Source organism: Gobius niger, assembly GCF_951799975.1.
Source record: "Gobius niger genome assembly, chromosome: 7".
Lineage (NCBI taxonomy): Eukaryota > Metazoa > Chordata > Actinopteri > Gobiiformes > Gobiidae > Gobius > Gobius niger.
In genome coordinates this window covers 15362990-15389106 of record NC_136858.1, presented here as the reverse complement: position 1 = coordinate 15389106, position 26117 = coordinate 15362990, and the positions used below count along the sequence as shown (strand labels likewise).

The 26117-nt window shown below is 41.9% G+C and overlaps 1 protein-coding gene across 2 annotated transcripts in view; it reads left to right on the top strand.

The window, feature by feature from the left end:
* LOC306965466 (cGMP-dependent protein kinase 1-like) overlaps positions 1–24080 on the top strand; it is a 189361-nt gene extending 165281 nt beyond the window's left edge. For both annotated transcript variants that reach the window (XM_079559918.1, XM_079559917.1), the window contains exons 8-18: positions 3074–3139; positions 8833–8907; positions 18140–18236; positions 19169–19308; positions 20138–20227; positions 21361–21502; positions 21622–21785; positions 21931–22053; positions 22135–22197; positions 23055–23121; positions 23206–24080. In XM_079559918.1, the coding sequence (XP_079416044.1) occupies positions 3074–3139; positions 8833–8907; positions 18140–18236; positions 19169–19308; positions 20138–20227; positions 21361–21502; positions 21622–21785; positions 21931–22053; positions 22135–22197; positions 23055–23121; positions 23206–23304 (1126 nt within the window). In that variant the 3' untranslated portion in view covers positions 23305–24080. The remainder of the gene's footprint in view (positions 1–3073; positions 3140–8832; positions 8908–18139; positions 18237–19168; positions 19309–20137; positions 20228–21360; positions 21503–21621; positions 21786–21930; positions 22054–22134; positions 22198–23054; positions 23122–23205) is intronic.
* Positions 24081–26117: the final 2037 nt, after the last annotated feature.

Here is a 26117-nt window from a genome sequence, read left to right as displayed (position 1 = left end):
TTTTTTCAGATGCTAACCCCAAATGACAACACCTAAATCGTGAGCTCAGTTTAACGCTGATCAGCTGATTCATTTGACATCCATATCCCACTTTCAAACATAAAAAGGCATCGCAAATGTGTTTGTTCGGCACATTTCATGTACAAGACAACTCAATGTGCCTCACAGCAACACCAAAGCACAATAACACATACAATAAAAATGTCAATCAATAAAATGACATATAAAATGTATATATACTGTTGATACATATATGTATATATTAAAACGGGTTAAAATAGGCTCAATTGTCATAGGCAGCAGTAAATAAGTGTCTTTTTAACATGGACTTAAACATAGTCAGAGTTGAGGCCTGTCTCACGTCGACACGGAGGCTGTTCAGACCTTTGCTGCGTGACACTGAAACGCCTCACCGTGTAATGTGGTGACTCTGGGAACCACCAGGAAAAAAAGCAAACTAAACCAACTGGGCACAATGACATTAACACAGCATTCATATTAGACACTGTTTACATGGGGGATTAAACATTTAGGGAGCAGAATACTGTAGCAGTGTAACGTAAATATTACTTTTACAACAGCTATTTGCAATTTTAGCACATTATGTATTAAGATGAGAACAAATACTTATTATGACAACTGGATGTTAAATATTATATAAAAATGAAAAATAAGCCTTGTTATGCTTTTATGTGGAAAAAATGGGCTGCCTCATGTTCCAGGGCAACAGTGACAAAAGAAAAAAAAAATCAATGGCTTCATTGTTTTCCAGTGCTCACTGTTCTTGAGAAGCCATTGAATATAAAGTTTGAGCCACTACGAACCAGTCAATCTTCCGTAAGAGCCTTGTCTCAGGTCGGACAAATAAATCCCGCAGATGCTTCTGGAAATTACTGCGGGGATGGCAAATGCTACTGTGGCCAAACAACAGCAACAGGTGGGGCAGTCCCAGGCCAGACTATTGCGCTAAGAGCCTTGATGCAGGTCATGGGGGGGGTTTACCAAAGAAATATGTGCCATGCAACCTGCCGGAGCCCCCCCCCCCCCCCCCCAAAATACAACTGTTAACACATGCCCTCGACAAACTCTTGCTCCTAATGCATTTGTTTATTCCACACACCTTCTGAAATGAGCTGCTCCACACCGTCGATGCCCTTTCTTCTGAACGGGGTGAAGGGTGTTGCATGAGGCGGCGGGGGTGGGGGGGTTCGGCGCATTTGCAAAAGGGGGAAGCGGAGGGAGTTGACATATCATGGAGAGAATTGTCACCCCCAGTTCATTGGAATAGACTGCTGTGTGGAGAGCGATTTGATGCCGGGGCTGGAGAGAAATCGTATTTGAACGTGCGACAAAGAAAGCCTCAAGATTCATTCTGTGCCGGATCGAGTTTTGGCGACTGGAGATGGAGGGGATTATTTGGGAGATGTGCCTTTTGTAATTTTTTAGTCTAGTGGAGCAGTTTTGCGCCTTGTGCCGTGGGGGGGAGCTTATTGCGAGATTGGGAGTTACTTGCTTTGGGAAACACTGAAGGATGGAGACTCGGGACAGCAGTTCGGAAGACTCGTGCGGATGGAGTGATTCTTCTGAAGAGCTGTCATCAGATGAAGAGGACGCCGCTGTCAAATATAATAAAGAGTAATGCCAGTCCTACAGTATGAGAGTGAGATATCTTACTGTGAGCCACTGACATGTGAACAGAGGGTGGGGAGTAGTGCAGAAATGTCAAAACGGTTTAATTGGGGATAGGGATAAATGTGATAGGAGCATTAAGGAACCACTGAATCTACAATAGCTTTTCTTTTTAGATTTAAGAGTCAACTTTTGATTCATTTATGGACGGATTTATATGGAGCTGTATGGGACAACCTACATGTGTCTCAATATTTTTAGTTCATATGGTTTGTAATAACTTCACACTATTAAACATACAGTATACAACAGAACATTTGTAAAGCTGTAGCAACTTGATCATTTAGAACATTTCCACAAAGCTTCCCTAATAATTTGTTACTGATTTATAAACAATTACGGATGCGTTTTCTACCAAATATGAGACAGAGGAGGATAAAGTGGTTCAGAAGCCCAGATTTGTACATAAAACAGGGAATCCTAACCATCAAGCTAACGTTAGCTTCATGCTACATGCTTACGCTAGTTTCTAGTGCCAAGTTTTCCACTTTTACTGGACGATTTTCCATGTCATAACATTCACATGGACCCGATTTTGACTTGACCTTATTGGTGTGAGATGAATATTGTGTTAAAGTCTGTTTATTTTTGTTTTAACGTTAGCTTCATTCTACATGCTAACGCTAGCAACAAGTGCCAAGTTTTCCACTTTTACTGGCCGATTTGCCATGCCAAAACATTCATATGGACAGGATTTTGACTTGGCCTTATTGGTGTGAGATGAATATTGTGTTAAAGTCTGTTTATTTTTGTTTTAACGTTAGCTTCAGTCTACATGCTAACGCTAGCGACAAGTGCCAAGTTTTCCACTTTTACTGGACGATTTTCCATGTCAAAACATTCACATGGACCCGATTTTGACTTGACCTTATTGGTGTGAGATGAATATTGTGTTAAAGTCTGTTTATTTTTGTTTTGACGTTAGCTTCATGCTACATGCCAACGCTAGCCTCTAGTGCCAAGTTGTCCACTTTTACTGGACAATTTGCCTTGTCAAAACATTCACATGGACCCGATTTTGACTTGACTTTATTGGTGTGAGATGAATATTGTGTTAAAATCTATGTATTTTTGTTCAGTCAAATATCTGTGTCAACAACTGATCATTTGTATGCTATGGCACAGAGAAAACACAATGTAATCCGCAAAAGAATGAATCCCTTTTTTCTATTAACGTTTCCTCCAGTGTTGCATTGAAAGGATACAGCGGGGCTTTAATTGTGTGTGTCCGATTTATTCTCGGCAAATACTATTCCATACCCATGTGGACAAAGCTGCTTAAATTAGACAAGAAATAAAGGCTGTTGTGATGTTCTGCGCGCTTGTGTCGATTCAAAACAAACCCACACGGACTAAGCTAAAGCTTTGTGTTTTGTCTCCGCAGAGAGGACCTCAGGACGGCCAATGTCATCGCAGCGGAGGCAGTGACATGTCTCGTCATCGACCTAGAGTAAGTAAATCCACTCGTGTTTTCATACGCCCCTAATAGCAGCATTAGTCATGATGAATGCGATCTCGCTGTGGGAACGCTGAGCCGCAGAGAAATCATTTGGATATCACAGCCGCCTTTGCTTTGTTGGGTATTTTGCAAGCAAAGGTCAATTTGAGCGCTGGGCAGAAGTAAAGGACAATATTTTTTTTCTGATCATAAATCCGTTAAATGAATGCAGCAGATGTGTGGGAGGGAGGCCCGGAGGGATAGTTTGTATTCAGGGCACTAAAGGAGGGTTTTAGGTGGTTACGACGGTGGAATGTATGTGACGTTCATAGTGATTGATAATCTCATTTGTATCCTCAGTCATTCGGGCTGGTCAGAGAGCAGCAAATTGTTTCAAAAAGGCACCAAAATCAATTCTTGGTTTCCTGGTTTATAAAGCACTGAATTTCCTGATAACTACACTGCAAAAAGGAAACCTGGCTGGCAGTCTTCAGTGCTGCTTTGATTCTCTGAAACAGTGCACCGCCTCCTGGGTTTGTCCCCCTGAGCGTGGTGTCCTGCACTGATCAGCTCCTCCTCCTCCACCTTCCTCTTGTAGATGTTAATCTAAGTGGAAATCTTGCTTCATGGACAGACGTCTTGAAATCAAGGACAAAAGTTCTTACTTAAAGGAAAAGGCTACCGTTTTTCAATACTGAGATAAGTTCCTTAGCTTAGACGAGTTGATGTGTACCTGTCTGGCCTTTACGCGTGCCCTCAGTCACGCAAAAGCTAAAGCTAAAAAAAATGTAGCCTCTCCTCCTCTCCTCTATGGGGTGAAGTTAGACCAAGCTCCACGTTTCCCCTATTTAAATCGACATGTTTAATTTTGTGTAACTAGACTTGGATCGTGTAACTACTCACTCCGGTTTGGCCCCATAGAGGAGAGGCTAAATGCTAACAACAGCTTCGGTCTTTTTGCGTTACTGAGCGCACGCGTGAAGACCAGACAGGTACACATCAACTCGTCTAAGCTAAGGTAAGAACATATCTCAGCATTGAAAAATGGTGGCCTGTTCCTTTAAAAACAAAAAAGAACAAAAAAACACTTATTTCAAGATTGCTTTTTGCAGCATAACTTAATTCTCAGTGTAGTTTAAGTAGCTTTATTGTCCATTGAAACCCTTAAGGAAAACAAGAATAGAAAAATATTTTGTTGTCATAAAGGGGCAGCTGATTCCACAGTCTTCTCCCTGAGTCAAACGAGCACTGTCCAGATCATTGTTGTTTTACCAAGTTTATGTGAACCAAAAAACAGTCTCACACAGTCCACTGAGAAGAGCGTAGTTCAACTTGATTTTCAAAGAGCAAACGTTGGCCACCACGTGATAGTTCATATACGTGTTTTCCTGCAAAACATCTCAATAAAAAACAGCCAAAACTATTAAAATGAGCACTTGTAGAAAAGCTAAAAGTTAACACTCTTTCCTTTCCTTAAATTCATTTTGTCATATAGTTTTGTTCAGGTTTAATCCTAGGCTCCTGAATAGTTACCCGGCCAAAAACTTCAAAAGCAACTGCCACGTATCCAAAGCAAACCGAACGCCAACATGCCTTCATTTATGTAAGGCTGATATTATTTGTCCGGTATGTATGGCGCGGCTTACGGTTCATCTCTCAAACAAAGTGCTGGTTGTGGGAGCAGGGAGGGCCAGGCGGGTTGCGATCAGATCAGATTACCCGGACCTCCGGGTGGCCCCTGGGAACCCACAAATGGGACTTCCTCCAAACTGCCAGAGAAAAGACAGGGGCGAGCGAGTGAGTCATGTCATTACTGCTGTCCGTCAGGGAGCGCCTAATGCTATCACTGCCCACGCGGTTAAGGCACGGCATGGGCCTTTTGGACACGGAGGCTACGGCAGACGCGGCGACTGCCTACTTTTGTTTATGCCCCGGGCTTAAAGTGGGTATAAGTGCAATATATTGAACTAAATGGTGCGGTTAAAAAGTGAGAATAAAACTATATGGACAGTAAAACACAATGACGAGACTGAGCGTATTGAGTAACAGTATGAACATTGATCTTATAGTTTGCAAAAGTGTTGGGGCGACAGTGGTGCAGTTGGTAGAGCGGGTCGTCTCATGATCGGAAGGTCGGGGGTTCGAATCCCAGCTCCTGAAGGTCCTTGGGCAAGACACTTCACCCACCTTGCCTCCAGTGTCTGCGTACATTGGAGTGTGAATGGGTGACTGGCTCCTTACTGTAAAGCGCTTTGGGCCAGATAAAGGTAGAAAAGCGCTATAAAAGTTGACTGATGACTGATGAAGGTCAGTGCCATAGACCAAAACATTTTTCAGAACAAATGTGAAAGAGAGAGGTTCTTGCTAGAAGACTAAATAAAGGCTAAGTTGACTCCTCGCCAAATAATAACATTATAAATCCGAAATGAATCAATGAAACCCATCTGGGTTGGGAATCGAACTCAGGACCTTAAAGGAATAGGCCACCGTTTTTACATACTGAGATATGCTCTTACCTCACTTTAGCCGAGTTAATATATCCCCGTCTGGTCTTTGTCCGTGCAGTAACTCCTAAAGGCTATTGACGGAAGTGAGCGGGGGGAGTTACTGCGTGGACGTTTTGCTCCTCGTATCATTACGCCTCACAATATAGTACCCCTTTTTATCTGCTTATAAAATCGACATGTTACATTTCTGTGTAAATATACTTTGCATGAAAACACTTCATGTAACTTTATTTAAATAGGGAACACGTGGAAGAGCTTGGTAGCTTCTATCGTGAGCTTTTTTGGAGCTATGTGACATGTGGGAGAGGCTGCGTATGTGCTCCGTTTGCCTGACAGAGCGCACGGACAAAGACCAGACGGGGATATATTAACTCGGCTAAAGTGAGGTAAGAGCATATCTCAGTATGTAAAAACGGTGGCCTATTCCTTTAAGGCTGTAAGGCTGTTAGGTGAGAGGACAGTCACTATGCCATAACAGTTTGGGATCTTGTCTCTATGAGGTAGTTTAGATATAGGGGTGGACTGGCAGAAATAATCGGCCTGGGATCAAGACCGGCCCTCTTAAAAAATCAGTCATATTCAACAACATATTAAAAGCAATAGTCGAGGTGATGAACTAAAACAGTATAAGCTACAAATCGAGGACAATAGCTGCATGTTGTTTCTGCCGAATTCAAGCTAACACTTCATAGCACTCAATACTTTAATCTTGTCGTTTACAACTTGATGGAACTTTTGTAAAAAAATACTAAACAATCTTAAAATGTGCGTTCCCAAGGAGGTTCCTCTCATGCCAGCAACACAAATAAACTTCTCAAAACCAATCAAATGATCACACTTTAGATGTTTAAAACTCACCACGGAGTTAGAGAGGTGTGTAGTGAAACTAGAAGTCCCAAAAAAGGCCAAAACATTGTAAATCCTTTCAATGGAAACTAGAAGCTATTTCCAAACTGCGTGCACTGACGACGAGGGGCAAGTGGGAGTCACCTGACGACTCCCAACATGCACTTCTTTACATTAGTCTAAAATGTATACAAAATAGAGGTCTGATGTTCTGTGGGTCCTGGAGGGAGTTACAATAAACTACTTCCTCTTATATTGGCAAATATGACGTGAGAGACATGAGCGTTATGTCCGAGAGGCCCATCGCTCAGACGAGATTATCTGGGAACCATAACTCAAGAAACCATGCCACCAGAAGTGTATAAAAGGCATCCCTCTAATAAAGGAATTGTGTAGTTGCATCTATATAATGATAGGGATGCCAATAGCTCTTGGCGCATATTGTGGGCCGGCTTAATGTATGATGGGGCTTATCTCTCGATCTGACAAAAGTACGTCGCCAGTCCAGCCCTGTCTACAACATGTTTCCCAAACCAGGAGTACGGGGATGTATGTACATAACACTAACATCTATGTTGAGTTGCTCACTTTGCTTTGCTAACTCCAGGATCCTGAAGTTAGAGGGTACTCGGAGTATAAATCAACGCCCCAATGGTCCCCAAGACAAAACAAGTTGGGAACCACTGCTCTACGAAATTGCTTTGCAGTCCATTCAGTTTTCTCAAATGTAAATGGCAACTCTAGTGGCCAAATGAGACATACTTTAGATTTTGGGGCACTTAAACTGCAATAATGTAGATTTTAGATACATTTCAGAGCGGCCAATGATGCCCCTGGACCTCTGGGTGTGTGGATTTATGTGCATTTCTTTTAACTACAAAGAACAGCTAAAAGGCGAAGAAAGGATAATGGCACGAGAGAAATGTGGAGCTGGAGAAGGAGCTGCAGGGAGCAACAGAAGTGCAGAAATGAGCAGAAGACTCAAACATTACTGTCTCCGCGGGAGCACATCCAGCTGGGCCCATCCTCTGATGCCTGATGAGGCTGGTATCCAACAGCCTTCATTTTCCTCTGGGATATTTAGTCTCTTATACATATCATTATAGCTTTAAGAAGATGTGAGAGAAGCAGCGAGAGAATGTAGCTGAGAAACGCATTTCTATGTTCGCACTCAAGTCTAAGCAGCCCTTTATTTTATTTTGTTTGATGAAGTAGTGACAGCAAAAATGTTTGTTTGGTCATTCCAAAGTAATGCCCAGGAAGCATTGTATGAGTTTAACCACAATGCAAAACACAGGAGTATTTGCTTTGTATGGAAATGAAAGAAAAAAACCATTAACAATTATGATTCTAAAAAGCTGTTATCCAGTTACGGTCTGAAGATTCTGAAATCTCGTCTAGAGGCTTTATCAATACATTGCTTACCTGAACAACTGAGGTTTACTTTGCCAAGGTATTGGTTTGATTCTTTCCATTTTAATTCACAGTGGTTAAAAGAACAGGCCACCGTTTTTCCATATTGAGATATATTCTTACCTGAGCTTAGATTTGGTTAGAATTGTGCAACGCCCTTTTACTTTGATATGTATTTCCTGGATCTTGTGGTGTAACAGACAGAACCTCAAAGAGTCTTCCTCATTTTCATTGGCCATGAATCATCATCAGGCCATTTTCGGGGCAGTTCTGTTCTGCTCTCAAGGCGCAATTGATTTGTTAGCATGCAGTTAACTACAGATTTCATGTTTCATGTGCCTTGTTTTTGTCATTGGACGGCGCTCCACTAAACATACTCCTCACTAAGCAAGAGTCTTTTCCCTACGTACACCTGAAAAGATGTGGTTTGCGAGCCACAATTACACATGATGTGTCCACGTCAAAAAATGCATAGCTTTTTCCAATAATACTGTAATGAGCATGCAGCGACTACCATGCATGCTCCCACATTTCATTGCAAGGCCCCACTTCTCTGTGGAAATCTCAAAGTCTAATCACAAAGCCAGTGTCTTTTCATCACGCATCGCACCAGGACTTCTGTTTTATAATTCATTCATTCAAATATTCATGCACGGCTTCTACTTCGGTCCCCACAATCCCCGCTCTTCCAGTGTCTGCGAGTGCGCAAACCTGCTCTTTGGATTTGAGCGGCCTCTGTGCCCTTTCCGGAGATTATGAGATCTAAAACATTTAAAATCCATGTTAAATATGGAGTCCTTCAAGGCCACGTAGTGCTGTACGATGGAGGTTACGTTGACGTGACAGTTCAACGCACTAAAGAGCAGTTTGGTATTTGGTTTCGTGGAGGAGGATGAGTATTCTGCGGCAGAAGCTAACATTTTCTCTGTATGCTTTCAGATCTTTCAACAAACTCATCGGAGGGTTCGACGATGTTTCCAATAAGGGCCACGAAGACGCCGACGCTAAAGCCAAGTAAGCAGAGCGCATTTGTTTTATTACCTCCCAATCCTCAACACACATTCATCTTGTTGACACGTATCGGAGGTGGGGTGTGTTTTTGTATTATATTTACTAAATTAATCTTCGAGGCATGAGGCAGATTTTCATTAAGATCAGCGTCAAGATGGAAGGAATAATATTTGCTTGTTTTGGCACTGGCCTTCTAGGGAAAATGTACACGCATGTGAAACAAATCTCTTGGGTCCTAAACAATCAGAATATGTATTGTACCACGTTCTGCATTCCAAATATTTTCTTTCACTTAGTCAGTGCGAAGGGGGGACTGGTGCCCAGATCTCCCTCTCCTCAGACACTTCCTCTGGCCCATGTTAGTGATGTTTTTCCCGTTTATCCTGTGTGCCCTAAAACAGCTTGACAGCACTCGAAAACAAGTCTCCCAAATAGGCTTTAAATCAAACTTCCAGCCAAATTTCGGTCAAATTTATACCCACAGCACAACAAGCAATAACAGGGGACAGATACAACTCTCTCAACAAAACAACATTTCTCTAAGAAGATTAAGCTAGTGCCAGTAAAAATTAGAGACAGATTTTGTGGATTTCTTACCTGGACAATAGTCTGGGAGTACCCATGCTGCTGTGTGCGCTCGAATCATTTCGACCTTCAGAGCAGTCTGGGGACCATGGCCGAAATCTTTGAAAGGATTAGGGGACCAATCACAGATCGTGGAGGGACATGGGTTGCAGATGCCTGTAATACATGTTGAGTTACAAAGACATCTCACAATATTGAATGAGAGTCCTAACCTTTACACTCAATTGTAGATCCCCCCTTCCCCTAAACTACAAGGGGGATACAGAAATTCAATAGGCATAATGTTTCATAGCAACATGACTAACATGCTAGCAACATGCTAACTTCTAAAGGTAACAAATTAGCTGTGCCTTGCAAAATAAATATTCAAACTGTATGGAGTGTTGGATTTTTACTTAAAACACATAAAAAACTGGGCTTGTCCAAACGAGGCTTCTGTGTTCATGACTCAAAGTGTTTTAGCTTTGAAGCTAAAAGCTAATATTAAGTTGACGCTAACAAATGTTAAAATGGCACCACTATCTGAACAAATTATTCATGAAAGACACTCTTTCTTCACGTTCATTTAAGTTTTCTTCTGTGTTTTAAATCATATTTTATTTTTAATGAAGATGTTGACAGGAAGTATTGTTTACTCTCCAAAGGCCAACAGGACGTGAGCAAAAGACATTCTGAGCCTATTCTATGACAAGCATGTAATAACTTTGATTTACATTAAGTTTAATGAATCCATCGCACAATTTACAACCAGCAGAGATGAACCTTCAACCATACAGAAAAAGTCAAGTCCAAATTTTGTTTTTATAAAAGTGCTATTGATGCCATTATTGAGAGTGAAGACAGTGGCAACAGCCCACTCATTACTGGTGTCAATCTTCCAAACAGTCCATCACACACTGAAAATATGCTCTAATTGGTCTGCACATTCTAACTCTGCAAAATAAAGAAGCATTTGGAGGAAAAATACACTGCTCTGAGATGAGGTTTGTGAAATCTGGATCATGTCTTGGTGCTTTGGACCATTATTTCAAAAGAATCCCTTGCAGAGGTTTTTGAAAAGAATCCAATGGGCTCAGGTGGCGAGGCAGAAGGAAGCGATGACCCCTGTCTTTTCACGAGGAGTCAATATCCTGTATATTTACCGTCGCTGTGGAAACGGACACGGCGGAAAAGCCTCGGGTCGCTTTGGTGCAGAGGCTGGGGATGCTGAAGTGCGTGCTGTTTTTATATTTTGGCGTAGTGCGGTGGTAACAATGGTCCGTTTGCTATGCTCTGAGCCGAGGTGAGAGGAAACCCGAGCTCGGTAGTATCCAAAGCGAAAACGGCAGGCAGGGTACAGTTTATCACAGGAGAGACGGGCATTCAGATAAAGCGAGAAGGTGAAAAGAGAGGGCACACTATACTGGACTCTTGGAATCAGTCATGAGCTGGGTATTGACAGCCAAGGAGCAGCAACAGGTGAGAACAAGATGGGGTTATCTGGACAGTATGAAGGTCCCTTGCCAATGAATGTGCAAAATGAGAATGGTTTGTTAAACGGTTTCACATATGGGTTACTTTGCAGTGTTAATATTTGACAATGGACATTCAATTATGAAGCTGATACATCTTATGTTCATATGTTGGCCCATAAATAAGCTTTTTTTGAGCTTTTACCCATATTTGGAAGCGTTTTTCCACTTCATCCACTGCTGAAGAGGTTTGATCTCAGCCTATAATACATCACCAGGCCAGTTCTGTGCTGTTTAACAATCCCAGTGTGTTCATCGCGGCGGCCACTGACTTGCTCTCTGCAGTTAGTTGGAGTGAAAGCTTGAATTCACTGTGTCATTCCCATTTTGACCAGCCCAGTCTCTCATAACTGTCTTCTCCTTACATAGACATACAATATCAATGCTGAGGTGCCCAAAAGAGTGTTATGAGAATCAATTATGCAAAGTCCATTCTAATTAAAGCGATAGTCCGTAAGTTTGAGAGTGAAAGATTGATTTCAAAAGTGAACAGAGTATATTCAAAAGTAAATGGGCTCCCTACCCCACCTCCTGATTGGACCTGACAGGCCGGTTCACATAAAAGCCCCTCTCATTGGTCAAAGTGATGGCACCGGGGATTGTGATGACTGTCTGAGATCAGCAAATGGAGAGACTTTAGATTTTATAGATTTTATTCAACATTACTTATGTTCCGTTCAATTACAGGCCCAGGTGGTAAACTATACGCAATCCATTACAAACATTTGACTATCACTTAAACAATTATGTTGTGTTTGAGAAAATATGCACAACCAAGCTGAACGTGAATTCTTGCCATATATTTGGGAATGGACAAAGCAAAGTATTTTTTTTGTGAAAGAGTAGATGTGGAAGTAAACGTTCAAATGCAAACCCAGAGGTTCAGGAATAAATAAGCCAAATTGGGCATTTTGAAAGTGCTTTTACGCTAATGTTTATGTTAATTAAGTAAAAAATAAAAAATAGTCATCCGGACTGGGTGGTTGGGAGGGAGGTAAAGATGTTTTGCCTGCCATCCAAGAGGCTATGTTACTTCTGATTCAAATACATTGAAGAATCAAGTTAAAAATGCTGTACTGAACTCAAACCCTTCTCAATGTCACATTATCACACACTTATTTGAACCCTTTATGAGTAATATATAAAGTTTCTCTCCTCCAAATTCTCCCAAACAGACTGAAGGGTGTCAGGTCTCAAAGCTCATCAGCTTTAGAGAATTTGGCAATGGTAGAGCTTTCCAAATAATAAGTATCGGCACTAAGCGATCCTATGCAAGCTGTCAGTCACGCTTTGCATCCCGTCAGTCAGCTGGGATCCGAACATTGGAGCAGAAACAGAGGAATGAGCGAGCTGAGGTGTAATGGCTGAGCCCAGTGGTGCCTCCTGGCGCCGGGCCCTGGCACGCTGCCCGATGGACTGACTGACACTGCATCTGCCGGCTGCCAACCGACGCCCTTCGAGAGAGACAGTGTTTTCTGATCCTTGAAAAGCACAACTAAAATCTATTTAACGCATCTTCTGCCACTTTGCACGGTATGTTTTCCCCTATTCCCAAGTGGACTATGGGCCAGAGCCAGCGCCCCGTTCGTTTGCTCCCCCAAATCTGTCACATCAAAGGCATTTCCACCCTGATTAGGCAAGAAGGTGCTGCTGCTGCCGCTGCTGGCGTCTCCTCCCAGCACAGGGAGGGGAGGCGGTCTGGATGCTCGCAACATTCAGGAGAGATTCTGTTTGTGTTCTGAAACTTTCTACACCTACTTCCTCGTATAACATATTTAGCTCTAGTCTAAATCAACATCTAAACTGAAAAGACTTAAAAGAACAGGCCACCGTTTTTACATACTGAGATATGTTCTTACCTGAGCTTAGACGAGTTGATACGTACCTGTCTGGTCTTTGTGCGTGGAAGCACTTGGTCGCTTCAAACTTCACCCCGTTCGGAGCTATAGGAATATACAGGGAGAGACCAAATGCTAACAACATCTTTGGTCGTTTTGCGTGACTGAGGGCCCACACAAAGACTAGACAGGTACGTGTTAACTCATCTAAGCTCAGGTAAGAACATATCTCAGTATGAAAAAACGGTGGTAGACAAGGTAACATTAGTCCTACTGTATGTCTAAACCGGAACATGTCCTAAACTGCAAAAAAAAAGGTTTGATCTCGTCTTTAAATGGGATCAACAAGAAAAAGCCAATCAGTTATTTCAGTTGTAACTAGACTAAAAAAGACATATTTGAATAGATCAACAAACTTGTCTCACTGCTGAATTTGGAGAATTTGGAGTTGTGTTTTGGACCATTCCCACATGCTAACTTGCAAATCTTAGAATCTTCCACAACTATGCGAGAGGAAGCGGTGCCGCATTGCTCCTTCGAATCCCCCCCAGCTCCTTCCGCAGCCCTCCTATGCGAAGCGAAAGAGAGAAAAAATTATACAACCAAAGTTCTCCAAGACAACACGCTGACACTAGCACTGATGTCCAACAGTAGTTACATCCAAAGAGCCGGTTTGGATGGGAAGTTCATGCAGGAGATGACTCAAAGCAAACCTGAAACCAAGAACCAGAAACTTTGAATAAGCCGTTTTAAGATAAATATAGGCTCTGTAGATTGACGTAAACACACTGCAGATAATCACTATACCGCAGAGTGCTTACAAACAAAGAAAGAAAGCATGAAAAGGGGAAATTGCGGAGGTGGGAGGCCGGGAGTGTTCCTTCAAAAGGACGCCTCTGTGTTGTGTGCACTTGTTGGTTCTGATCAGCTTGGCGCCATCTCCGCGGGAAGACAACTTTGTAGCGAATAAAAGAGGAAACGACAGTCTCACCTGTATGCATAAAACATGGCTCGCGCTCTCAGTTGGGGAGAGCTTCCTGGCTGCTTGACAACAAAGCGCTCCGGAAACGACAAAAACATAAATAAACTAACAAAAATGGAGGCTGTATTATTTCAGATTGCCGTTCTATTATAAGCAAGTGGGGGTTCCAAAATGAAAAAAAATAAATAATAAAAACAATTTCACGCTGAATAGAACATGTTTGAATGCAAATTTAGGAATGTGAATGGCATGAACTCACACTTTCCATTTAACTCTCATTATTTTCGAAAATTGCTTTTGGTTTTTCCTCCTAAGATTGGGTTGAGGTTGGCTTGGTGGCGGTGGTGGAAGCTGGGGCTTGAGCAATTGCCATTTCTCATCCATGACAAAGCAGCGGAAAGCATGACATTAGGCCGTGAAGTAAATACAAAAATGCATATACCATGTGGTTTTTCTTTGTGAGTCTTATACACAATGGAGTTGTGTCGCGAAAATCCCATTGAATTCTCAGTGAGTGCAATATAAAAGCAAATGTTTTGAAGTGAGACACTCAATTCAGCTCAGCATTCTGATGCAATAATGTGTTGTGCTGCTTTGTGATTGACTTTTTAATTTTGTTTGGGCTGATTGTCCCTTTAGAATTACAAAGTCCTGTTTGTATACCAAAATGATTTGAGTCGATCAGTCATTTGAGAAAGTTAAATGTAAGATGTTTCTCCTACTGGTCTACAATAAAGGAGAAAGTGTTATTTATTATTCAAGTTCCTCTAGAAGGATCAAATTCAAAGTGAAGCTCGTCATCTCCGCTCCCCTTTGTGCCTGACTGCAGGATAATTAACCCGCTGTTGTAACATGCACGACAGAGCAGGGATGACATCACCACCATGATGTCATCCGTTCACCATTACACTTTATGACACCCCTGGGTGCTATACCTGACCGGCACAGCTACATTTCAGACCTCTGTGTTATTGACAGGCCGTTCAGCACAACAGCAGGGCCATGCACCATCCCCATTATTACAACAAGTGCAAGTGCAAGAGGCCGGATATGATTACAACTAAAGTCCGTTAGTTCCCAAGGTCACGGGCGGCTATTTAAAGGTGCATGTGCGCGGCCACGCTCTCTCTGGGATTTCTGGCCCGTATCATATGGCCATTCTCAGAAGCACTACACATGTAAGACAAGGCTAACTTCTTTTTTAGAGCTAATGAAAAACAATAGTGTGCTAAAGTCCCGGCCCAAATGGGATGTGCAGAGGCGGCGGCCAATAATGCATCTGAGAAAAACAGAAAGTAGCCATAAACTGGGGGGAAAGAATAATAATAATTCAGAGTACGGTTGTGGAAGCCAGACAAGCAAACTCGTTGTGTATCATATTACTCAAATGTAAAAAATGTATTGCAAACTATGAGAGGATTTACTGTGCCATTGCTGTTGATGTGTGCCTGTGTAAAGTGATCACCGGTGGTGTCGCAGTGTAAGTGCATAAGAGCATCGGTCTGTCAGCGCGGCTCCACAGCACCTTCATTTAGAGCGTCAGTGTGGAGAGACACATCGGCCCAACGTCCGAGCGCGTCCACGTTTCTCCGGTGGAGCTGTGACTCCCTCTGGTGGACACACTCCAGCACTGCACCCAACTTTTTTTTTGGTCTAAAAGTTACAGACTAGGATTGTGTTTGCAATCTTAAAACGTCTTGATTGGTTAAAAAGGAAAAAAAAGTGAATTGAATCATTTCCCCCATACACATACTTAAAGGGCTTTATCAATTTAAACTGACTTAAGTGGGAGAATGTGTTCAAAACTTCAGCTTTCTCAATAATCTCTTATCTCACTGAATAAACTTTCCTCTATATGGGAATGTGTAACTTCATTGCCCATTATCTAAAAATAAATATTGTGAAAGATCTCCCCTTAAAACAGCACCTAGACATGAAATATATCAGTCTTTTTTTGTGTTGCATAATTAATTAAAGCCACACTACGTAGAATTTTACCCAAAAAGTCAAATGAAAATACAAGCCTGTGTATGGATCAAATGTGAGTAATTTTGGCCATTACTCATTACATCGGACTAGTAAGAACTACATCTGCAGAGAACACTCAATACGTGATTGAAACAAATGCTTAGTGGTCTTTCATTTTGTTTCTTTGAGGGAAAAAAAGGGGTTGGGAACCACCGTTCTGTAGCAAAAGTTTCAACGGATTATCTCCATCGTATTTATTCCTTTTCACCTGTAGTGTCATATATCTAAATCTGGGACAAGCACATCTCTGTCAAAAAGCTCCTGCAAATCCCCCGCCCTTTTGTCCCATAATCCCCATACCTTGCCACGCTGGTCCATTATTGGTCACTTCCTTAAAGCGGGGGGCATTTTGGGATTTGAAGTGCTTTCTTGGCCCGCTTCCACGGCACTAAAGATAAACCGCTCAGGCTCATATGAATCAATATCAACACGGGCGGTCAGTGCCCATTGGACGTGTGATGCCTTTTCTCAGAAGCGCTTAACCTTGCCTGCACGTGCCGGGGTCACGCTGTGTTTTGGATCATTTTTGTGGTAACTTATCCCAATGGGAACATACTCATTCAACAGCGCGCTTCAAAGGCAACTCTAATAAGGGTGATTTTACGTGGATTCCTGCGCGGTGTTCAACAAATGACTCATTGTTTATCTGAACTTTAGATACTTATCCCAGCTGCGGCTCCACGGCAGGCAGAGTCCTCTTCCCTATATGGTGTTTGTCGGAGTAGACTCTCTTCATCCCGGCCGGGCATGGGCTGTCGTTTGGTCGGTGTGTGTTTATGGAGTGACCCAGAAAGGCCGGTCCCGTATCCAAAGCTGTCTTAAGTCCACTGATCCGCAGCCCAACACCGGATAGGTACAATAACCGGAGGAGAAGACATGCGGTATCACGGGATAAGGATTTGGACACACTGTTGTAAATAAAGCTGGGGTTAGTGTCCGTTTAGAATGTAGGTTTGGTCTTTAACTGTTGACCAAAACGGGTATTAGTTTGGTCAAGATTTAGCCGACACACAAATATACTAAAGCAAATAATAAGTCTATAGTCCAACACATTTTACCTGTGGTTCAATACATTTGTTTATTCCATTCAAACTACGATTGTGTGAGACGGGCAAAACAATGAGATCTCATTTTCTTTCTTGAATGTCTTAGAGTATATTTAAAACCTCTTAGCACCCACCTGAACCAAGCCCATTTTCTCCAGTTTCTCCTGAACAAAGTATCAAAACGAGGATGAAAATACAACAAAAAAGACAAGAAAAAAGGAACCGAAGAGCGACAAAAACACAATTATAAAGAGATGACAAAAGAGCGACAAAAACGTGCCAGAAAAGCAACAATGACACAGTAAAAAAGCGTCACAAACACGACTAAAAAGTGACAAAACCGTGACGAAAACCCGGTAAAGAAACGCGTCTAAAAGCACGGGTAAAGAGTGATGAAGAAAGCTGCAGAAAAGACAAAAACTACATCGAAAAACTACAAAAAGAGATGAAAACACGACAAAAATGCATAGAAAATGTGACATGAGCGCGGCGACAACACAACAAAAAAGTCACTATCAGTTTTGAAGGTCTTAGCTTTCAAAGGAGGCGCTACTCTGGTCTCGATTTGGGTAAAGCTGGAGAAAATGTGCTAAGGCGGGGGTTAAGAGGTTAACTTCAAAAGCGATGTCCGTCGTTCATCCAATCAACAAGCCCATAACACATACCATTTCAAACCTATTTATAAGTGCAGTAAAAGCATGGTTTGTGTAAAATTGTTAAATAGAGACCTAAATGTTACGATTTAGCCATTTTGCAAGACTTTGTTTTCATATAAGGAAAGTATAGAAGAAATAAATCGCCCGCACACTGTCTTTCCTGGTTCAAACTTGGTTCCTCCCTTAATGTTTAATATTGGATTAGCTTTGCTTTTCCCTTGCTTCTATCATTTGTTCCCATCGTGAAGGTTTATTTGAAGATGGCACGTTGAGATCCAAACATTTCCTGTGATTGTACACGGTGTGAAAGTTTTGAAACTGAAGAAAAAAAAAAAATCTTCGCAGCCAAATAAGATACACTTTATTTTCTTTTTTTTCAAATCCCGGGACATTGTGAGTGAACTCAAGACACATCCTCTTCACATCCTCGATAGATTAGGACAGGTGTAATCCCATAAGATTTCCAAACAGATGAGCTCAAAACCGCGTCGGATATTTTTCAGCGTGCCGGTTGGGAGTGGATTATCTCGTCTTTCATCCGCCACATCGCGTCTAATCCTGTTCCCACTCTCGCCCGTATCCACCACAGGTACGAAGAGGAGAACGCCTTCTTCTCCAACCTCAACCTGGCTGACTTCAACATCATCGACACGCTGGGGGTGGGAGGCTTCGGACGCGTCGAGCTGGTAAGGATCGCGGGAACTTTGAACGCACGGAAGCAGAAACAATGGGCACTTTTTAATAAATCCTTTTCGTAGTCCCTCTGGGGGTAATACAAGTGCTGATGGGATGATTGGGGTGTCTTTCATCTCCACCTGGTGTCTCTGGCCAGAAAACCACAATTGCAACTTTGCTGCCTCCAGGTCGGAGCCACCAATGCACACTAATAGAATCACAAAGAAGAAGCTAACAGGCTATCGGGGAAAGCGGGTAGCACAACTTAAACGGTATTTACAGCCAAGTCTGAGTGAAAAAAATGATCTCCATTGTGTCATTGGATGTACAATATCCCTCTCTCCCTTTGTCTTTTCTGTCAGCGTAGTATTTACTCTCACGGACAATTAATGAGTAAAAAAACACAACATGCTATGACACCTGCAGTGGCGCTTATGGCCTCAAAGGACATGAGTTAGCTAGTACTGCTCTAAGGAATCATGTTTGTTGCTCTTTATAATGTACATGCTTAGCTTCAAACATTAGCATAAGCGATGGAGGCAGGAAAGTCCGCAATATTTCAACAACATTGATCTGATATTGCCTTCACTCCCCACCATCTTCCCGGCCTGACCAAAAAGAACGTCAATGCTTCTGCAATGTCAGAGGATCCAGTGTTGCCTTCACTTTTCACCAAGATCTTTTACTGATGATGGGAGAGTGCAACCACTGCGGAAAGCCTTCTCCAGCACATCTCAAATATTCTCAATGGGGTTAAAGAAGGCCTCAACTCTGACAATGTTGAAAATGGCTCTTTTTAGCTGAGGATGTAATCAATACTGTTCATTTATTTACTTTTATTTATAATTCGATTATGTTTTATAGATATTCATTGCTGGTAAGTGTATTTCTATGTAACACAACTTTACTTTACCTCGTTTCTGACGGGCCTTTATCCGTGCAGGTTCAGCTGAAGAGTGACGAGAACAAAACGTTTGCCATGAAGATCCTAAAGAAGAGGCACATCGTGGACACGCGGCAGCAGGAGCACATACGCTCGGAGAAGCTCATCATGCAGGAGGCCCACTCCGACTTCATTGTTAGGTACTGCTCCCAATTTCATGCTTCCTTCACTTGCAAAGTCCCGATCAGAGGTATAAAAGACACACACTTTTTCTGTGAGCTACACCTAGGCAATCACAAAGTTAGCAAAAAACATTAATTGAAAAAAGCTGCTCAAAAGTGCAGCATTATGGAATCGCACAAGAGTCCAAAACATGCATATAATAAAAACAAATGAACTATTGTGACAGGCAGTAGGAATTATTAGAGGTAGAGAGAGGTTGTGATTGCAGCTAGCTGTGTAAATACAACTTTTCCTCATTTCATGGTTTGAAAACGGGGGAAATTATGTACCAGAGAATTCATCAGCAATCTTCTATCTCTTTTTACTATCTCTGCAAGTTTGTAATGAGCTTACTTGATTACGGACTGCCCAAACAACAAAGTTCCAGTTGCCTGAGGTAATGAATTAGTAAAGTGCCACACGCTAAAGCTCGTCATTCACAGTGCTATTCCACAATGCTATTCCAAACGAACCTATTTAGATATTATGGCTCGGCAAATTTCAACGGCCATTCCTTCTCATCCACACGGGGGTCGTGAACGATGGGCTGGAGCCGATCCCGGCTTCTTTGAGAGTTTGAGCGGGGTATACCCAGTTCACAGCAGTGCTAACTAGGGACAGGTACTGACAGACGACTATTCACACTCGATTCTTTCCTAATGGGTAAAATGAGAGGAGGGGCATGTGCTGAGTGGGAGACTATGGGCATGAGAAACACTGCAAACCACCTGTCACCAAGCGCAGCGTATGCCGCTTTTTATATAACAAGGGCTGTTTGTTCATATGTTTCTTTTTTTTCCTTCGCAGACTTTACAGAACATTCAAGGACAGCAAGTACCTCTACATGTTAATGGAGGCGTGTTTAGGGGGAGAACTGTGGACCATCCTGCGAGACAGGTAAACTTCACAATCATAAAGTCTGATCGATTGAAAGAGCCGGACTGAAAAAAGCTTCCATTTCACAAGTCTCAAATCTCAAGGATGTGTTAATGTGCCAGTGCACAGATGTTTAGAAATAAGTCATCTGGAAATCTCTGCCAAATTCCAATTGAATCAAATAGAAAAAGTCAGGAAAGCTCAGCTGTTTCGATTGATCGGACTTCATACACTGCCAGATCAAAACAAATGTTGCGACACAAAAAAGGTCACACGCTCTAATATTCAGTTGGAGCGCCTTCAGCTTTGATTACAGCACACAATCGCTGTGGCTTTGTGTCAATAAGCTTCAAAAGATCCAGTGTTGTATAAATCTTTCACCGAGATCTTGTATTGATGATGGGAGTGTGAGAAAACGGTGCAAAGCCTTCTCCACACATCTCAAAGATTCTCATTGGGGTTAAGATCTGGACTCTGGTGGCCAAGCCATGTGTGAAAATGATGTCTCCGTGCTCCCTGAGCTATTCAATGTCAGCCCGATGAGTTGTCTTTGAGCATTGTCATCTTGGAATATGCCATCAGGAAAGCAGAAATCCATTGATGGAATAACCTGGTCATTCAGAGTGTTCAGGTCGTCCTCTGATCTCATTGCTTGGTTTGTTTGTTTTTGTTTGTTTTTGGCTGTTGTTTTGTTTATTTGGTCGGGAGTTGGGAAAGTGCATGTTAATGACCACACATGGGACTCATGCATGTAAACAAGCCATGCCGGATTTTAGGCTTGGTATAATTTCCATCCGTTGTCACCCACTCGCACTCTCAAACATACTCTTACCCATGCAGGCCTATTGTACATGTTTTAGTGGTAGGGAGTACCCAGAGGAAACCTGCGCAGACATGAGGAGAACATGCAAACTCCACACAGAAAGGCCCCGCCCGGCCGGGGATCAAACCTCGGACTTTTTTTCTGTGAAGCACGAGCGCTAACTGCTGTGCCAACATGCCATTAAATCCACTTTAAATTCCCAACTGAGTTTTCCATCACAAAAACACACAACTGTCAGCACGGGACCTCATTCTTCCAAACTCACAATCAATGAAAAGATGTAGCATGCCATAACAACAGTAAAGGAGCTTTGTCCACTGTTGATCCACAGGGGCTCGTTTGAAGAATCCACCACCAGGTTTTACACGGCGTGTGTGGTGGAAGCCTTCGCCTACCTGCATTCCAAAGGCATCATCTACAGAGACCTCAAACCAGAGAACCTTATCCTGGACCACAAAGGCTACGCAAAACTGGTAAGACATTGGATTCTACTATGGGGAAACTGAGAAACTCTCAGTCCCTGTTTGAATAGAAAGATGGATAATGGTAAGAAGGTTAATATGTTTCTCCCCCTTCATCCTCTGTGTGTCAGGTGGACTTTGGCTTTGCAAAGAAGATTGGATTCGGGAAAAAGACGTGGACGTTCTGTGGCACACCGGAGTATGTAGCACCGGAGATCATTCTGAACAAGGGCCACGACATCTCAGCCGATTACTGGTCTCTAGGAATCCTCATGTATGAACTCCTCACGGGCAGGTACGCACGGACATTGTAGCTAATTAAACCGATAGATATAGACTGACACACACAAATGAATGTATGTGTTTGTGGGCAGTGTTAAAAAACCCTTGAAATGAAAGTTTCAAATTCCTTCTAACTCATTGCACACTTTATTTTGCAGCCCTCCATTCACCGGCACAGATCCAATGAAAACCTACAACATCATCCTTAAAGGCATCGACATGATTGTCTTTCCAAAGAAAATTACCAAAAATGCTCTCAACCTAATCAAAAAGCTATGCAAGTGAGTGCTTTGGCTTTCTTTAAGCTTTTCTTTATAGTTGAAGATTCACGTGGACTCATCGTGTCTTTTTTTCTTTTACAGGGATAATCCTTGTGAAAGACTAGGAAACTTGAAGAATGGTGTCAAAGACATCCAAAAGCACAAGTAAGAGCTGTGATTTGACGTTCATGTGGTTTGTCAGGTTGGAAAATGGTTGCGACTCTGCGAAAAGTGAAAAGCCAAATCGAAAGAAGAGTTTTGGCAACGGTGGTCAATTAATTTTCTCTGCCACCCAGTGTTCACCGCCGCGCTGCCAGGATATTTGCTGGGATAGACTCCAGTCGAGTTAATTGAAATGAGGGCGCAACAGGAAACAAGAAAGTTACAGCACAAGAACAAGGGCCGCACAGCATTTATTACGATGCTTCCAAATCGCATAATACATAGTTGTGCAGACCTGTTCTTTTTCTAAGTTTAATAGCAGTGTAGTTTGTCCTGTTAGAATTTAATCCCGGTAGAAATCCTAGTTTAATACATTTACTATGCTTTGTTTACATTCAAAGGCAAACACTGTGGCGCTATAATGTGTCGTCATTTCCCCTCCCCACAAATGTAAAGTCACTAGAGCACAATTAACCGTTGTCTTCCGATGTAAAAACAACAAACTCAATCTTGCAGTTGTGTGAACAACTAATTTAAAAACTAACTTCCAGTTTCGATTTGCGCCGTGGTTTACAGCTTCAGCACAGCTTCATGAACACACTTTGAGCGCAGAAAGGCTCAGAATTGAGTATATAATTGGATTATGTAGAGGACCATTTTAAGGCAATTAATGATGAAGTGCTGACACTGTAGAAGAAGAAACAGTTAGATTACACAAGATTAACCCAAGGACTACTCAAAACTGTGTAGATTTTGTCAAATACTACTCCAGGTCTGTCAAAAAAGTAGATTTTGCAGAATATGTCCACTTTGATCGTGTTCTAATTTTGACAGATTATCTCATGAATTTGTGGTTACAGATGGTTCGAGGGCTTTAACTGGGAGGGTCTAAAGAAGGGGACCCTGACACCTCCTATCATACCTACTGTAAGTCAAAATTTATTCCCTTAAATTCTCGACTACTTAATGATTTGTCTTTTCATTAATTCCACCATTAAATTCCTCCTCCAGGTGACATCAGCAGTCGACACGAGTAACTTCGACAGCTTCCCGGAGGACAACGAAGACCCGCCGCCAGACGACAACTCCGGATGGGACGTGGATTTCTGAGGCATCTTCCTAAACTAGAAACAGATATTTCTTTTGCCGGCTTGAAGGAGGTCATTTTTTGGGGGGGAAGACATACTTGTAGCTGTGTTGTATTCAAAGAAAAAGTCAAACAAAACAAAAAACAGCGTTCAAAAAGACAATGGACATTGGAAAAGAAGATGGCACAGCGCTGGGTCACCGATATGCCTTTCTTTTACTGTGGCAGAAGCTACGGATCAAGCATTTCGAAAGGGACTGCTGTAGCACCAACCCGAGTCGTCTTATACTTGGGTTCAAAAGGCAAAGAATGGCAGGGATACATGCATACAATACATTGAGCTAAAAGGAGCCAGACACAGCTTGAAGTATCTTGTTTGTTTTTTTTCGGATTGGGGTGACAAACGGATGAACGGTTATCATTTTGTTTTGGAAAGAATTAGCTGGACTTTTTCCGAGTGCCGCTCCCCCCCCTGCGCCCCTTTCGCAAACGGTACAAACGGACGCAAATCTAATCTAATCAAGTGCTCAAGAAGACTATGAATGTCTGTGATATTTCTTGACGTATATTATGGAGTTGGTTGGTTACGATACAAATAAGCGTTCTCGGGCGTTGAGGCCAGTGGCTGTATCTTAGTACACTTTCTATAGAAACCAACTGTAGTTTCGAGAAGCACAATACACTGTGCAGTCAGAGATTCTCCAAGTGCTTTGATTTTCTATAGGTATTCCACGCACCGACACGTGAGAAATGTCAGTGAGCATCACCATTACAGCAATGTGTCCAAAGCTATTTAAAAAAATATCTAGATAGGACATGGCCATAGACATAGAATGGCAATTCTTGCGGCCATTTTGTGACCGGCCCTTCTAACCCAGTGCAACGTAATGGGAAACATCACTTATTTCTTTGATACTGTTTTGATCAAATTTTTTGTTATTTTATGACTCTTTGAGTCTCTTTGACTCTGGTTCATATCTATGTGACCTTATGTTACATCTGCCAAGAAAATAACATTTTTACAGTTCAAAAATAAATACAAATCTGTTTCGGATGCAGAGAGTTCAGTTTATATCAAATATAACATTTGTTTCCTACTTTAAAGCAGTACTAAGTAACTTGTTTACCTTAATAAATCCTTTCCATTGTCCCTCTAGGGCAGTGTTTTTCAACCACTGTGCCGTGGCACACTAGCGTGCCGTGAGATATTGTCTGGTATGCCTTGGGAAATTATCCAATTTCACCTAGTTGGTTTTTTGAAAACAAATGCATTATTATCCACAAATAATGTACAGTTTTCGTGTGTCTGCGCTGTCTCGTGATCGGCAGAGTAACCATATAATACTCTTCCATATCAGGTAGTTAATTTCTTTGAGACAAGAGAATTAGTGATGCATTGAGGCATTGTGGCTAGCGAGACTATACGGTGTTCCTATTCAGGACACTTTGATGAGTTTGATGAATATAGGCTACAGAGCTACAATTTTTTTTTACATTTTCTGCTGGTGGTGTGCCACGTGATTTTTTTCAATGAAAAAAATGTGCCTTGGCTCAAAAAAGGTTGAAAAACACTGCTCTAGGGGTAATACAAGTGTTAATGGGATGATCTGGCCAGAAAAACACAATTGCAACTTTGTTGCCTATGGGTCGGAGGCCCCAATTCACACTAATAGAATCAGAAGAAGTAGCTAACAGGCTAACTGCGGGCTAGCGCCACTTGAACAGTATTTACAGCCAAGCTTGAGTGAAAAAAAAAAAATCTCCATTGTGTAATTAGATGTATAATATCCCTCTCTTACATAATTAATGAGTACAAAAACGGAAAAAGCTACAACAGCTGCAATGGCGCTTATGGCCTCAAGGTGCATGATTTACTTAGTACTGCTTTGAAATACTATTTCATTACTTTAAGTAATATTTAATATTTATTGAACAAGGGACAGTGATACGATGAATGCTGACCGGAATGCTAACCTGTGCTAACCCATACCATACCAACTTTATTTATAACGCACTTTCAAATCTTTACAGTTGACCAAAGTGCCGTACACACATCATAAAACAATAAAAAGTGTGACAAACCAAAAATAGAAGACACAGTCAAATCCAGTAATGCAAACAACATACTGTAGGAAATCTGAAACCTCTCAACCCTGGGAATGAATGGAGAAAACAATGCTAATACAGCTAATAGTACTACTAAAAAATGAGACATTTCTAATAAATTACATCCTGCATGAGATACCACGACTTAGAAGTAATTATACAACCGATCATAAACAATGAGAGTCTCTCACATTCTGCCCTTGAATCGATGACAATGTCGGTTGCTATAGGGGTTAGCCTCGCCAGCCAGTCACAAGATGGCCGCCACGTTTGTCCTATCTAGCGTTTTATTAAATATGCCTTGGTTGTGTCATTATGCACTTAACGACCATTTACTGACGGGAAACTGCAGACTTCGTGCCGCATTGTGTTACTTTTTAATCTTTAATTTCTCAAAAGTGCTTAAAGTCACACTTGAATGCTTCTTGTGTTTGTCTTTTTCTTTTCTTTTTTTTCAAATCACCCGATTGCCTCTTCCTCGTCAAAATGAAAGAAAAAAAAAAAAAAAAACTGACAGAGATCCTTTTTTGTTTCCGTCCACGACCTCTCGATCTGAGCTAACTGTGAACCCTGTTTTTTTCAATGTCCTTGGTGCTGTTGATTAAATTTACAATAGGCCGTGAATTGACAGTACTTGTTATTGTTTGGTAAACGTGATTCTTTTTTCTTTTCTTTTTTTGTGCTTGCTTTCTTTGGGTCTTTGTACAATCCCGTGGTGGACAATTGGAGT